Source organism: Aptenodytes forsteri, unplaced genomic scaffold (assembly GCF_000699145.1).
Source record: "Aptenodytes forsteri isolate BGI_AS27 unplaced genomic scaffold, ASM69914v1 Scaffold13, whole genome shotgun sequence".
Taxonomy (NCBI): Eukaryota; Metazoa; Chordata; class Aves; order Sphenisciformes; family Spheniscidae; genus Aptenodytes; species Aptenodytes forsteri.
This window is the reverse complement of record NW_008794543.1, coordinates 4,482,632-4,498,750: the sequence shown is the minus strand read 5'-3', so window position 1 is coordinate 4,498,750 and position 16,119 is coordinate 4,482,632. Positions and strand designations below refer to the sequence as shown.

Sequence of the window (16,119 nt, the reverse complement as noted above, 5' to 3'; positions counted from 1 at the left end):
TGCCCAGGGAAGTGGTTGAGTCACCATCCCTGGAAGTATTTACAAGACATGTAGATGAGCCGCTTCGGGACATGGTTTAGTGGGCATGGTGGTGTTGGGTTGACGGTTGGACTCGATGATCTTAGAGGTCTTTTCCAACCTTAATGATTCTATGATTCTATAACATTGCAATAGGCTGTAAAAATTGGAGGGTTAATCAGAATTCAAAAATCTTAGCAAACTGAAGAAGTGAAGTAAAAAAAGGCAAAAAAGATAAAATTCAAAATGTTCAGTTACAAAGTATCACACTGATCTAGGGATAATGAAGATAGATCACCTTTTTGGACGTGGCACTTCAAATAGATATGAAGACAAATGCCTTGCCTTCAAACATGTAAAATCTGAATTACAAGAGGAGGAGGATGAACATTTGGCTAGATACCAGTTCTGCAGAAAATGATGTGGAGGTTACACCACAGCACAAGCCTGGCATGAATCAACAACGTCAAGAAAATATAAAAAGGAACATAGCCTCTGAGACAGGCAAAGTCACCTGCCTATTCTACTAGGCAATGATAAGGCTTTGGCTGGTGCAGTGTCTGCTTTCAGTATGGCAAAAGTCCAGAGGAGAGCAAAGGTAATAAGCAGAGATCTAGAAAACACAACTTATTAAGAGAGACTGAAAAAAAAAAGGTAATTTACTTGAAAATAAACAATGAACTGATCTGACATCCTCAAGTACTTAAAAGGTCTTCTCCCAGTGTACAGTGTACATGACAAAATATAAAGGGGTTAAAGCTGCGGCAAGAAAGTTTCTGATTAGATACTATAAGAATAGTACTGAAACACTGGCTAGACATAAATTTCTTCTCAGCCCCTTCTTTTCATGCTTCCACCACACACTGCATTGGCAGCTTAATTTCTTCAGAGTGGAAGCCAGAAAAATCTCTTCACCTCAGGGCTAAGGGGGTCCTATGCCAAGATAGCTGGACAGTCAGAATTATTCTATATAGACAAAAAATCAGAAGGTATATATTGGCAGGTGAAGATGCTTCTGCGCCATGCTTATTTGATCGCTGCCTCTGAAAACAGAACTATGGGCATTGGAGGGAAAAGGAAGAAAAGCACTGTGATACTCTGGAGTATCTGGCAGACCCTGTAGAGTAAGGGGGAAATGACACACACACATACCCCCAACCCCAACTGCTTATACTGGACAGACGCTAAAGAGTATTAGTAAACTTGAGCCAATGAGCACGTATGGAACTCGCATCAATGTACAGATTTGGAAGCTGTTTGGCACGCTGAGGGGTCTGACAAAATTAGTCATTGGTTTTAGTCTTTGTTCTCTCTTCTGTTGGAAGCAACTGTAGCACAGATATGGGCTTTAGGTAGCAATAGGTCATTCTTTAAAAAACCCACAACAACCAAACAGAAATGGAAGTAGATGAAGATGTCAATCCCAACTTTATGCTGGTAAACACTATAAAATGTAAGAGAAGGGTGTTGGTTTTCTGTTTCTTAGTACCAATAGGTGTCACCAAATTCTGCATGAAAGTTCTAGAGAAAATGGCTTGAAAATATAAAATTAAAAATAAAAATAATTATTTTAAAAGTGTGATTTCTGTTTCTTCATGGAAAATTGTTCAGACATGACTTTATAATTTTGAAAGCCAAGTCATCTGTATCAACAGCATGTTGATAGCATTAAATAGCTCACCTGTAATCACTGAGCAACGTATCTGCCTTCTTCTTGGCCACCATCCCAGTCTTTTTTACGTAAAGAAATACTAAATTCATGTCCAGAAACTACTTAGTTTTCTAATTACTGGTAGTTTTGGTGACCCACTCTATGAATCTGCCCCAGCATATGGGCATATAGACTGTCAAGCTCTAAAGTTAATACTTGTGTGAAGTAGCAGGCTAACAGCTCCAGAAACATTACATTCAAGATGTTTACATTTTTATGCTAACCATGAAGCTCCAAATGTGAAAGAAAATTGGAAATATGAGTTTCCACAGAAGCAGAAGAACCATAGCTACTTCGGCACTGCAGCATTAAGGCATTATGAACACAATTTGTTCCCTTTTGCCTTGGGAGTCAGGAGCCACTAACAACATTCAAGTGAAAAGTTGTGTATCAAACCTGAATCTACCCGATTCAGCTAGGACATAGGACTCAACTAATTGCTTGAGTGATTCTTGTGAGGTTATGAAAATTATACCAGCAGCTTTTTATCTTTGATTCTTTTTTTTAATTTTTTTTATTCTGACAGGTTACACCCTCTGTAGAGTTATCTCTTCTGTCCTGGCCTGCAGAGAAAATGTACTGGTTGTACAGAACCTCTACACTGAAATCCAACCAAAGGCAGGAGAAAATGATTGAATATTCATATCTTCACTCATAAATGGTGTGTTAGTGTCAGCATTTTTCATTGAAAAAATTCTGAGATTTTCATGGTGCCACAGGTGGACGGCAGTTTGTAAAAGCTATTGTTATCTCCACTATTGTTACCTCCACTAACAGTCTTCTACAGACCATAGCTTGTCAAAACAATCAAGACCTTAAATTACACAAACTCACACTGGTTAGAGACTGCTTCTCTGTAGAATGATGCCTTTGCATCAAACATTCCTGTAGCACAGTTCAAAACAGTAGATTATACTCAGGCTTTAAAAAAAATAGACAATTGTTTCTGGCTGTGAGAGGTTTTATGAATATGTTTATAGGCAGAAATCAGCCATAAAAGACACAGACTATAAAGCACTGGGAGCTATAGAACAGAAATCATTGTACAAAGCACTTTCTAAACTTCAGAAAATGATCATAAAATTGCAAAAGTACTTGTCAGATTTGAAATGCAGTCTTAGCAAAGACTTTCTTTGCACCATGTTGTTAAAAGTATATATAAATACTGAAAGTAAGGAGATGCAGAAAAAGAGAGTATTTCTGAGAGTATGTCATACTCAAATAAAAAAGCTGACAACAGCTTGCATCATAATAATAATAATAATAATATGATTTTACATATGCAAATCAACAAAAAGTGCCAGGTAATCTTCCAATCTAACACACAACAGGCTACATTAAGGTCATACGTTACATCCCAGGTTGAGAGTCTGTGATGCAAGGGAAGAGAAAAATGTACCGATCAGCTAATTTCATCCCTTGAGTAGGTCCAAAATTTTACCAAAAAGTACATCTGTAAACCATAAATGGCCCCTATTACTGTGAGATCTCAATCCCCTAACCTTTGCCAGACTCATATCCAAAGTAGCCTTGCGATGGTGGGTGATTCTATTCCTGTTTTATTAATGGGAAACTGAGTACAAGAACTAAAATGTCTCGCCAGAGGTTACAAAGTTACATCGTTGGCTAGCCCAGTATTTGCCAAACTATTGTTCTGGTCCTTTGCTAGAATTACATGATTCTCCATCTTTGTCTCCCTTCAGGGGGATCTGGAGATGACAGTTCTATGCCAGAAGGCAAACAGGCTGTCATAGAAAGGAACCCTCGGAGAGCAAGGAGTGGTCATATACCAAAAAACTACTAACTTTCCCAGATAGGTGCTAGAAGTCCTGGCATCCAGTAAGTAGCACAACACTTCTCTCATCGGTTAGGATTTCCATCTTGAGTTGCAATTCAATAGCAATGCTGTTAGGTCTCACCCGCACCTTTCCCTCCCTCCTGAATCATAAAGTTACACCACCGTAAAACTGCTCCGAGGAGCTGTGCAGCCCTTTCTTACCCTAATTGATCTGTGCTATATTAATCCTCTTGATTAGTTTGTGGTTTTTCCAAATAGTTTTTTGAGTTGAATTGTTGATGTTTTCTTGTCTGGTTAAAAATATGTTGCTGCTGGCATGAATGGACACTGATGCCAGTTTTCAGATCGGGCATGCGATAACATGAATTGATGTAATGTAAGCACTGCCAGGAAATAAAGAGCAGTCATCCCCAGCAGGCTTGAGTATATCAAACCTCTGCTTTAAACTTCCACAGAGCTTTTAGCCCAGACAGGCTATTAAATCATATAAACTGACATGCTGTATATCACAGCCCATTATAGTAACAAGGTTATCCTATTAGTTTAAGTGGCAATCGCTTGGGTTAGGCAAACTCCTCCAGAGACTAGAGTGCTTGCACCACAGAAAGAAACAGCCAAACAAGAGCATGCTCTTATGTCCCAAACCCATATATCCCATAAGGGCATGGTGCCAAACCTCTGCCATGACAGAGAAACAAACCAGCGAGAGATGATAATAAGCCAAGGTGATCCTTGCCACAAAGGAGGTAAACATCTCTGGTCCTCCCTGCTTATAGACTAGAAGATTTCCCAAGTATCTCAAATTCCGCTGAATGATCATTGATCCTGGGATCAAGACAGTGAGCATCATCGTGACATGATGATTTCACGATTGTCTGACAATTTCCCACAATACATCAGAACATCAATTTGCTCTGTGTCGATTACACAACCCTGAATACATCAGAGGAAAATAGCATGAAGCCCCCTTCAGAATATATTGGGGTAGTTGTACACGACTCGCAAGAGAAAAACCACTACAGCCAACTGTGATGAGCTGCAAGTATGACAGATCAGCTGAATGCAATATAAAACTTCCGTTGTTTCCGTGGCACGTAAAAAAGGGAAATCAACAAGGAGTTCACAGATCTAGTCTCTGGATGGGAAGGCAACATTATTTAGGGGTGAAGTCCATTTTCCATGCCTCTAAGGATTCAATGTAACCTGCAAAGCAGCAACACAGATCTCTCAGAAAAATAGCTAATCTTAAAGGCTACATGAGATCCATTTATAGAATAGTTGTTAAACCTTCCTAAACACCACAATAAGCACAGAGCAATATCCAATAATTCACATAAGAGATTTGATTGAAAATACATTTTATATGGCTATAGTTTGGTTCAGTGAAACCTATGGGAAACTTGGTGTGGCCAAACTACATGTGAACCAAAAGGACAGATTTTGTAGATGAATGCAGCCTGATCCAAATGCAGTTATAAATTTGTCATGTGACTCCCAGGTTGGTGCTAGTACACCATCTGTACCTGAATTTGACACTGGGCAGGCTGGAAGCCTCTGAGAGTGTTATACAGTCCTAAAGTCATGAACATCAAGCCAAATCTTGGTGTAAAGCTACTTGTTGTAAACAACTGCAGAGGGCCTGAGAATGGGTGTGGGTGTACATCAGGAAAAGCTGAGATCTGGAATGAAGCTCCAAGTTCTGTCACAGCGAAGGGTGGTGATGCTGCCTGAGTGGCACTGCAGGTGTATGAACAATAAAACATGCCCATGCCCACACCACGAATAGATGACAATGCCTAGATTCTTCACAAGAGGGTTTTGAACTGAAAGACTGCATCCAGATAGATGTCATCCAACAGGAAAGTGCCTGTCAAACACTGACCATAGTGGAGCACAGTTGAAAAAAAATAAAAAAAAGTGGGGAAAAACTGATTCCAGAAACACTAGCTCAGCTGGCACTGGAGCTCAGTAAGCTCCGTGTTACTGTCACACCAAAAGCCTACCTGACAAAACTTCAGTTTGTTGTGCCTACAGCAAACACTCTGCTGATGTCTTCTGCTGCAGCAGTGTTTTGATCACGTGCAGATAGAAAGCAAACGTATCATTCAGATACTATAATGACTGCTCTTAGGTCTTCTGTAGTTTGATCTGGTTTTATGTACATTATTTCTTAGGTTGATGTGACCTTTTCTGCTTAACACACATACTGAGTTGGCATTTTAAGTGAGGAGAAAAAACTCAGCAGTGCAATTTTTGGATCATGTACCCATTATTTGCTGGTGCTTTACTAAAAATGTTGGCAATTTTCCAGTTCATTAAGGATCAGCTTAGATCTGATGCTGCTGGCAAGAAATAAAGCTATTAGGATACCAATAGCAAAATATTTAACCTAAATAAAAAACCCAAAATCCCTACTGCTTACAAAATAGTAACATAATAATTATGGTGCTGGCTGAAGCTATTTCTAGTTTTAGTGTACATACACCTAAAGGAAAACTCCTCTGTCTCTTTAATTCTGTAGAAGCTGTCTTGGTCAATTAAGTTACTGATATGTAAAATGCTTTGTAATGTTTACCGTACTTGTTGTAAGCAAGGTATTAAAAGCTTGAGGTGTCAACAGAGAAGGCCCTAGGAGAAAAGCCGTACTGACTTTAAATTAGAACATAGTTCCTCCCCTAAGCAAAATTCATACTGATTATTTAAAACACTTTTATACCCTTGCCATTCTAGGCAGAGGGTACTTTTGAGCAAAGATATTGTCCTAACTCAGCCAGCCTTCAATCCTGCTGCCATGTGTGGGGACAGACATGGTGGTTCCATGTGCAATGCTGCTTTTCCACCTGCATTGCTCTGATGTGGATCCTGTGATGGGGAAAACAAAGGGAGACTCTCACTGATTTGTGTAAGAACTGGGAAGCCTTTCCACCTTTCTGGGGAGACGACTACTCAGATTACAAGGGATTTATAGGTTGCACTGTCCTATATGTTGTTCCTCACAAAGCCATTTATCTGTGTGTCTTACGAATGCAGGCAGGGCAAGGTGGGTATCAACTGCTGCCATGCTGATTGTAACAACAGTTCATGCAAAACTGCCACATCTGTTCTGTACTGCACAAAGCCTCTGTTCTAGAAAGTTTGCCATGAGTACCTCCTCCTCAGGCCTCTCCTGACTTTGAGAGATGCATACTACAAACTGCAAATGTGTGAAATGGCTGATTAGCAACCCTGCAGCTACACTGGCAAGATGTAAGTTTTACTTATACACAAACTTTGAATGCTGAACCAAATTATACGATGTGCTATGCGACTTTCAGTAAGTGACAAGAAATTACAACTGCTCAGAGGACCAGGAAAACTTGTGGAAGAGCAATGGAGGCTCTAGCAACTCCGGAGTGTTATGTGATTGCACTAGCTGCATCTATGTTGTGGTCACATTGGCAGCTGATGGAAAGTACTTCATCAGCACTTACACCAATGCAAGACGAAGTCTGATGAGCCTAGATGGAGATAAGTAAAAAGGAACAAGTAGAATAATGAAAATAAGCCCACTGAATGCCGCAATTACCTACTTCTCCCTGTACAGAGCTGGTCATTCCCTGGATATAAGGGTCAATTTCTGCATGAATCAGATCCATTACTTCAAAATAGTGCAGAGTCTGGGACAGAGACACAGGTTTTCTGTTGCTACTGTTTCCAAGTTTTGTTTTGGGAAGGGGAAAATGCCGAGTTTTTAAACTGCCAAAACCTGCAGTGCAGAGTTTCAGCCAGGGCTACTGACAGTATCAGAGCCAGTCCTGCTGCCAGCCCTGCTGGGACGCTGTGCTGGTTTTGGCTGGGATAGAGTTAATTTTCTTCACAGTAGCTTGTATGGGGCTATGATTTGGATTTGTGCTGGAAACAGTGTTGGTAACACAGGGATGTTTTTGTTATTGCTGAGCAGTGCTTACACAGAGTCAAGGCCTTTTCTGCTTCTCACACCACCCCACCAGCGAGTAGGCTGGGGGTGCACAAGAAGTTGGGAGGGGACACAGCTGGGACAGCTGACCCCAACTGACCAAAGGGATATTCCATGCCGTATGACATCATGCTCAGCATATAAAGCTGGGGGAAGAAGAAGGAAGGGGCGGACGATTGGAGTGATGGCGTTTGTCTTCCCAAGTAACTGTTACGCATGATGGAGCCCTGCTTTCCTGGAGATGGCTGAACACCTGCCTGCCGATGGGAAGGAGTGAATGAATTCCTTGTTTTGCTTTACCTATTAAACTGTCTTTATCTCAACGCACGAGTTTTGTCACTTTTACTCTTCCGATTCTCTCCCCCATCCCACCGGGGGGGAGTGAGCGAGCAGCTGTGTGGTGCTTAGTTGCCAGCTGGGGTTAAACCACGACAGATGCATGCTGTGTGAGAGACCTGGAGACTTTGCCAGATTGAATCATGCCTGTCTGTCTGTCCTCTCTCTGCTGATGCAGATTAATCCCAGCTGATCCTTACATGAGAATAATTAAAAGAAAAGAAAAAAGGATCTCCCTTTGTGAAGAGTAGAAGGACATTCCTGTGAATGAGCTGATCTATACAATACTGGGATCGGAGGCTGGCTTATCAAAAATTATTTACAAATCAGCTTGACGCTGTTCAGGTTTGACAGCCCTGTGTTTAAGTTACAGCAATACATACACAGTAGCAATATCACCAGTCATAAACAAAGCATCTGCTGGCAGAATGTGGACTTAGCTATTGGTGCATGTATTGCATTAATCTCCAGCAAAGAAAACATTAAACTAAAGTCTGTTCAGGAAGTGCTCTGTGGAATAAACAGAGTAACTGCAGTCACATTCACTCCTTGCCCAATGCCAATACTTTCTCTTAACTACAAGTATGTGCCCGTTTCTTTTATGCATAACCACTGGGACAGGAAAGATTGGGAAGAGTTGTGTTTCCAGGCAGAGTTTGTGAATTCTGCAACTTGTTGCCCTGATCTTTTTCCTAGTTTTGAGGTTTTATAAGCCTGTATAGAAGCTGTTTGCTTCTACTGCTTTTCATTAGTATGAAGTGGCCTACATGGAAATTTCTGGGCTTGGATTCTTCTGCTACAGTTACCTTCTTTGCTTGTTCTGATTCATGTTCCCACTCTCCCCTTTATCGCTACTTACTCAAAGGGGTCGCTGGGATCAGCTCGCTGGAGCTCTGGAGGAATCGGTATTCTTTTGTAGTACATTTCCCAGTCAAAAGCTCCTCGCATGGCATCCCCCGCCTGTGCCTCGTAGCCAAAGTGATTGTGGTCAATGACATCGATCATAGGACACACGATGGTTTTGTGGTTTAGTGCAATCTGGTCTGAAAAATGAAAGTAGAAAATAGGAAACGGCATGTCTAGTCAAGCCATCTATCATATTACTGCAAAGCGAATCCCACAGGTTTTCTGATGTTTGAAGATTGCTTGCTTTGTTCCCTATGGCCCCCAAATAATTTCATTTTTCAAACCTGTATCAAACCTTTATCTAAAGTGGACTTAATGCAGTTGGGCAATGATTAGAAGCATTTACAGTTCTTTAAAGGGAGGCATATCCCTGTGAGACCCACAGGAGTCCAGTCATCTATATCTCTGTCACTTTGCTACTCTGAGCTGTCCCTAATCTGTCAGCTACGGAACAAGCCAGCAAGCAAAATATAAAAATACTCTTTCAGCTGTGGGGAGTGTGTATGGCAAGCTCCTGCGAGAGAGATTTGCGTTCCCAAATGTGAATCTCAGCCCTTGCAACCATTCAGCCGCTGTTCTTGTGGCTCTAGTGTGCATCAGCTTTGAGATCAAATGCTACAAATTAAAGGCAAACTCCAACATGAGGAACAAAACAGGGCTTGTGTCCTTTTTTGTACCAATCTTTGAGATATAAAGAAGGCCCCACAGTATTATTGTCTCAGCTTTGAGATCAAATGCTACAAATTAAAGGCAAACTCCAACATGAGGAACAAAACAGCTTGTGTCCTTTTTTGTACCAATCTTTGAGATATAAAGAAGGCCACAGTATTATTTTTTTTTTTTTTTTTTTTTAAATAGAACTGTGAGGATAAATCAAATTCCTATCTCTAGTACAAGAGCAGGGTGGGCCCGAGTCTTCTTTGGTGAATCCTATTGCTTAATCCCGTGGAGCTCCTCAGAAAAGAAAGAAAAGTAAAGAAGATATTCCAAGCTGCAAGAATTAGGCAGAAGAATAATGGTTTGAAATGAGGAAGTAGAGGGAAAATTTGTAGCTGCGTTGGCATGAAAGGACAGTAGAAAAACTATCTATGAACCCTTGAAAAAACAAAATCTCAAAATTCCAAGTATAATAAAGCTTTCTCTCCAAATGGTAGCCTAGATTCTTTAGAAAATATAATACATTGTAGGGCCTATGTGGAAAACTTGTTTTTTGCTTTTAAGGATTAGGTTTCACTGGTGCTTGATAACACCCTAAAAAAATCAGAGGGCTGAGTGTGGAATGAACGCTTAGATAAGAAGGCAGGTAATACTGGTGTAATGATTAACAATACAGATTCTGCTTCCTTGCTTCTGAAGGACTGAAATTAAGAAAAAAGATTATGTTAGCAAAACATCTGTAATTTTCATATTTATTCTCAGTTGTTGTTTAGAGACTGTCCAAATGGGGGAACAATGCTGACTGCTAGTAAGAAATTACTGTGCCTGGAAGTTCAGCAGGTTTTTACATCCTTATCCTTTAATAGTGAAATAAATTTAAAGCACAGGCTCTCACAAAATTCTAGGAAACTCATCTCAGACATAATGGCTGCATTACTGTTGCTATTGCCAAATATAATTACATTCACTGGTATACTGTGTAGCGTTATCTGTAATCGTTATGTAAAGTCATTTTTACATAATCTCTTTCCTGTGATGGTCCTGCTAATAGTTATAGGGCTTATAATAATCTGTCTCTGATCCCCCCCTTCTAAATTGATAGGGGGAGAGAAACTAAATGGGATTGATTTGGCTGGAGCAGGTCAAAGGTAGACTCATAACACATTAGCAACCTTCTCTTGATCTTTAAAAGCCGCTGCCTTTAAATAGACTGGAAGATTGGAAATCTCCAAGTCACATGCAGAGATAGCCAGGGAGGAAATTATTTGAGCAATGCTCAAACTCAATCCCAGTGTTCCTTCCTACAACTCTGCAAGATTTTTGCAAATAAGATGATGCTTACCTGCCTGTTCTTATGTGTATCTGCAGAACTTACTTCTCAGCCCCAAAAATGTTTCAGAGATGATGAGGAACCACAGGAAGATCTTGTCTTTTGAAGAAACCAGGGTGTTTGCAGTTATGCACACCAAAAGGCAGAGTAATCAAACTTGCAGCCTCAATGTTTCTTTCAGTATGCCTAAAATAATGAATTTTGCATACATACTTCTTAGGCTCAAATATAGCCCCAATATGAATTTAGGAAACAGAAAAAAGGGCTGTAGGGCTAGCTTACATTTCAGAAGAGTGCTAGTATCACAGCTTTACAAATGTGAACATGTTGCTGCCTTTGCCAGCCACCGCTCTTTATCCCACCTGCTCCTAACGCAAGAGTCTGAAAGTCATAGCTGAAATGCTTTACAGGTTCCTTTCTATTGCCTTTACTCATCATCCTCTCACAAATTCCTACTGGTCTGAAAATTTCCATGCGTTATTTCAATGCACATATGCTGCAGATAAAGGGAAGAACAGACAGATAAGCATCGTTGTACATGTAAAAATCCTGCAGATTTGAGGGAAAGCATGGGATCAAGAGAGAACATTGCTCAGATCTTTCTCCCTAGCAATTTTAAGCATTATATACACACATATTTGAATTCAGCACTTTTACTATCAAGCAGAGTGTGCACATGTGACAATAAACAGAAGGTTTCGTACTGGGTAAGTCACTATCTCAAAAATGTAGGTTTTAACTTTATGAGAAAGATGCACCCCTTTAATTTCAAGTGCTTGTTTCAAATTGGCGTGGTTAAAGTAACAATGCCACATTACAAATACTCTTATTTTCCTACTTAAATATGTGATTACAGATGGTGACAACATTTGAGTGGCTCAACAAATTATCTCGTTATGTGTGTTGTCATAAGTACTTGTACTCTCAGTCTCCCCACTAGCAAGTAATGCATCATATAAATGTTGTGGAGATGGACAGCTATAGCTAGCAGGTGTCTTGATAACTTGCTAAGCATGATCTATTCATGATTAGCTTTAAGTCTTGGTCAGGAAAAAAATCTTTTTTGACAAACCTAGTTCTGGTAGCCTATGGCACTACTGATCTACTGTCCATCTCCCCTCTTACTGCTCCTGCAGCAACATCAGCAGAGGGAAAGATGTACCTGCATCTTTCAGCTGGTTTACCGCTCAGTTTCTTACCTGCAATAACTGTGACTTCACACTACACTAGACTCTCAACTACAGCAACTGGAGCCCAAGTCACATCTTTCCTTCTGCTGACTTTATACTACTGAGGAGTGATAACAAACAGCTGTGTTTGCCAACACTTCCACATGACTACAGCTGCCTGCTCAGTGAACACCAGGCAAAACTCTCCGAGTGGCTTATCTCAGTTTAGAAACCCATTTAAGCTAAAGAAATAAACTACATAAATCTTAAAGAAAATAAAGAAAAGCCATTTTGCACCTGTTTTTAAGAAAACAAAACAAAGGACTGTAACTGAAAGCAACTATGGCTCAGCTCCACAAAGCTATTTAGATACCTAACAAGTACTGAAATAACCCAGTCTTCCTTTGGTCTAAAAAGTAATAGTCAATCCTGAAAATACAAGTTAGATGCCTAAGTAACTTTGAGAACTGTCTTTAAGTGATTGCTCTTGGTTCCCCTCCAACTTTCAAGGTCCCATTTTGAAAAAAAAAACAAACCCAAACTGGTTTGGAACAGTGGAAATCACTGCCCCTCTCAGCGAAGACCCGTGGTCTTCAGAGCAGGGCTGAACTGGGCTCTTGTTGAGGACTTTTCTCTACACATGGCATATACAACCAGAGCTAAAATAGGGCAGCTTCAAAGCAATAAATACCCAGTACATCCTCTGTTTTCATTTCCTTGAATGACATTCAGTCAAATGCAGTGTTGAGTGAATCACAAGCTAGACCTTTAGATAAATACTTGCAAAAATATATTAACTTTACCATTATTAGTAGCTAGATGTCACCTGATTTCAGTATAGTAAATATTTGCCACCTAATGGTTATGAGAAAGTTCTCTCATCCCTTTTGGAAAACAGGGCATCCTTAAATATACTAGCTGTGTAGTCATTCTTTATTTGTCCTTCTTCATGTAATGCTCTACTTTTTCTTTCAAAATAAAGTCTATTGATCCTGGGCTCCAGTGTTCCTCAAGATTAATTTCTAGATCCTCTGGCTGGTTAGCTAAGGGTATTTCTACTACATGTGGAACGATAAAGATCTCATTCCACTTGAGAACTAAGGAGAACTGGGACTTGGTCCCTGATGAAGCTTCTCCCATCTTTCCAGTTTTCTAGCTTGAGGCTGAGGGTTGCGATCATCAGTTCAATACCCAACTGCAACCTAACTGCAATTACGAATCCTTTGTGAGCATTCTATTTATTTTTCAGTTTTTATAGGATGAAACCCAGGTAGATGTACCTTCATTTCAGACAAGAAAGCAAGAAAAGGAACTGGTTTTGCAACTTGCAATTTTCCCATGTCTAAGTTAGCAAAATAGAAGGGTTACGTCTCATCTGCAGTAACTTAGCAAAAGATTTCAGAGGAGAAGAGTGAGAATCTTCTTGAGATTTTTTCATTAGTGGCAATGTATTTTGCATGGTGGGACAAAAGCAGAAAGCAGAGGAAAGGGCTGTAGAATAAGCCAGAGTGTTTAATGGCTACTTGTCAGGGCTACTTGTGGAAGGCTTGTTGAAACTTGTATTTCCCTCTGCTCCTTTATGCCATTTGGGCTTTACATGAAGACAGAGGCTATTTTTAAAAATGCTGATGTTGTGATTAAGAGCAAAGTGGTAACAAGGGGATAGACTGTATGTGTAATTTGATATGGAAGCTAGAAAGGATGTAAATTTAGAATTTTGTACATTATCTTGTTACTGATCTGAAGAAAAACTAGTTACTAGTATTTTTTTTTTGTCTCAAGTGATAGTTCATTAGCAGAACAGCATCTCTTCTTGCCTGCAAATGCTTTATCAGCCTATTATGTGGCCAAACCAGTCCTAGCAACAAAATTCAAGAAACAGTAACCATTAATTGGTGAAACCTTATCCTGTCATGTACTTACGACATACTCTTTTAATTAATACAAATTTCTTTAATAGTAAACTCAGAAATTTTCTTTCGTTTTTCTAGCAAAAAAGCACTCGCTTTACAAAGCACATACGCTTTGCATGTAGTCAGGTAGAAAAGGGGACATTTGTAGAAAAGGGGACATTGTTTCCTGAAGTGAAATCCTAGACTACAACAATTGATTCTTTCCATTCCTCTGACTAATGGAGCTTTGCCAGCTGCAGCTGGAATCCAGCAAAGCAGTCAATAGCAAATCATTCTTTCTGAGCTTCCTATTGTGAATGCAGTTTTTACTGGATTTAACTCTGAGGTCTTGGATACATTTACAGCAAAAGCTGTTTTAATGGAATGTGGAGCACTAGGAAGGTGTACAATACCTGAACAAAAGTTTTCAAGTGGATAGTAAGGGCATAGCATAATACTAGATTTAGCAGTGTATTTAGTGATAGTAATAATAAAATAAATCATAACTCTCATAGGCCAAAGTGATACTTTAAAATTTTACCAGTTCTTTAGTCACAAGAACCATAAAACGGAGCTGCTCACGTTTCTCTGAGTTCTGTCTCATACTGACCCTTCAGACACTGCAGCACAGCTCCAAACACTTCTATACAGTGTATGTCCTGCTAATTGTGGGACGTGGCTTTGATTGCTTAAGCTACGCTGTATACTCTAATTTTAATGGTTGATGAACGCTCATGCACTTACTAAGCAAGGGAGGCAGCCAATTCACGTTGACTTCGCAATGGGAGTCCAGAAATGTCAAGACTTCTCCTCTAGCCAGCGAGGCTCCTAGCAGTCTGGTCCGAATGAGCCCTTCTCGTTTCTTGGTACGTACAATCCTCACTTTGGCAAAACGGACCATGTATTCCTCCAGCTTCTCTTTTAAATGTTCTAGAAAGAAGGGCAAAAAAAGTGTCAGTGGTGCCAGGCCTGGAGGAGCCAACAGAAGGACAGGTTGACATACAACCTGCAAGCAGCTTATCTACTTCCATCTCTTGTCACTTCAAGTCTCCCAAAATCTGCCACAAATCCTCTCTGAGACAGTTCTGAAAGTGCAAATGTTCTCTGTTTTATCACACAGAGGAAGACACTAACACTTTGGACCTTTTACTGCAGTTGCTACTGGCAACCTGCCATCCATGATACAATCATGGCCAAAACAACTGCAGGATATTCATCCATCCTCTGGTTCCTGCAGCCCAGGGCCAGATAAACATTCTGGCATGCCATTTTATAAACAGTGTCCTTTCCAAGTGGGTTTCCTATATCAACTAATTATGAAGAACTACAAGTGGAAAGCAATTTTTATAAAGTAAGCATTAAACTAGCATGATTAGATTGTTTTTGTAATGGAAAGGGAAACAGGCATAAAGGAAGGTCTTAATAGTTGGATACTAGCGTGAAGCAAAGGGATGTCTGACTTCCTAATAAAATTAAGCTGCAAATGTAGAGCAGTTGATAGATCCTCTTATCTGCATAACCTGGCTATGTTTGTATCACAAAACAGCACCTTTGGGAACTTTTTTCCTTCTGACTAGAAACACACACTAAGAATCATAAAAAATCCACAACAACAAAAAACACCCTACAGTTTTGCCTCTTCCTAAATACATCTACAACAGAAATACTGATCTTTTGTCTTTGGTATAACACCTCAGCTTGTGAGACTCATTACTTTGGAAAAATCTGATAATTTTACTTGGCAGGGAAAGAGGGAGAGAAAAACTTAGTCTCCAATAATTAAAACTGGTGATAAGCCACATTTAGTGACACTAGGGGTTGCAAGATAAGTCTCACCGAAATGGGTTTGCCAGGTTATGATTGCTTCTTATATCAGCTACTAATTCTTTGGACTTGTGTTGTCAGTACAGGCCTCGATCCAGACCTTGCATCATTAGAGATTGCAAGAAGTTTGCTACGAACTACCCAAAAGGACTATCATTTAGCACTACCCTTCAGTGTATAAGGCTGACACAGAGATTAAAGGCAATAAGCAAACAAGTCACAGTGCAGAGAGTACAGAACCTTGTGTTAAAATAAAATCAAGCTCCACTGAAATAGAGCTTCCTGCACATGCTCCTTCTTGCCTCTGCTCCTTTCCTTCCCAGCTGACCAACACACAAGACTTTCCAAATCTACCTGCAGTTTATGAAGGAGTAGAAACATTAGTGTGTAGTTATATGTATTTAGTGGGAGAGTACTGCATGGGATGCTTCTCTGCACTGAGGAATCCTGATGTATGCTGTCTGCCGTGGTTTAACCTCAGTTGGCAACTGAGCACCACACAGCCGCTCGCTCACTCTCCCCT

At 40.1% G+C, this 16,119-nt stretch overlaps 1 protein-coding gene across 1 annotated transcript in view; it reads right to left on the bottom strand.

Moving 5' to 3' along the window:
* Positions 1 to 16,119, bottom strand: part of GALNTL6 (polypeptide N-acetylgalactosaminyltransferase-like 6) — a 356,296-nt gene that overhangs the window by 84,394 nt on the left and 255,783 nt on the right. Inside the window, exons 7-8 of the mRNA XM_009272361.1 lie at positions 14,517 to 14,702; positions 8,678 to 8,861 (exon numbers count right to left, since the gene is read on the bottom strand). Of these exons, the coding sequence (XP_009270636.1) occupies positions 8,678 to 8,861; positions 14,517 to 14,702 (370 nt within the window). The remainder of the gene's footprint in view (positions 1 to 8,677; positions 8,862 to 14,516; positions 14,703 to 16,119) is intronic.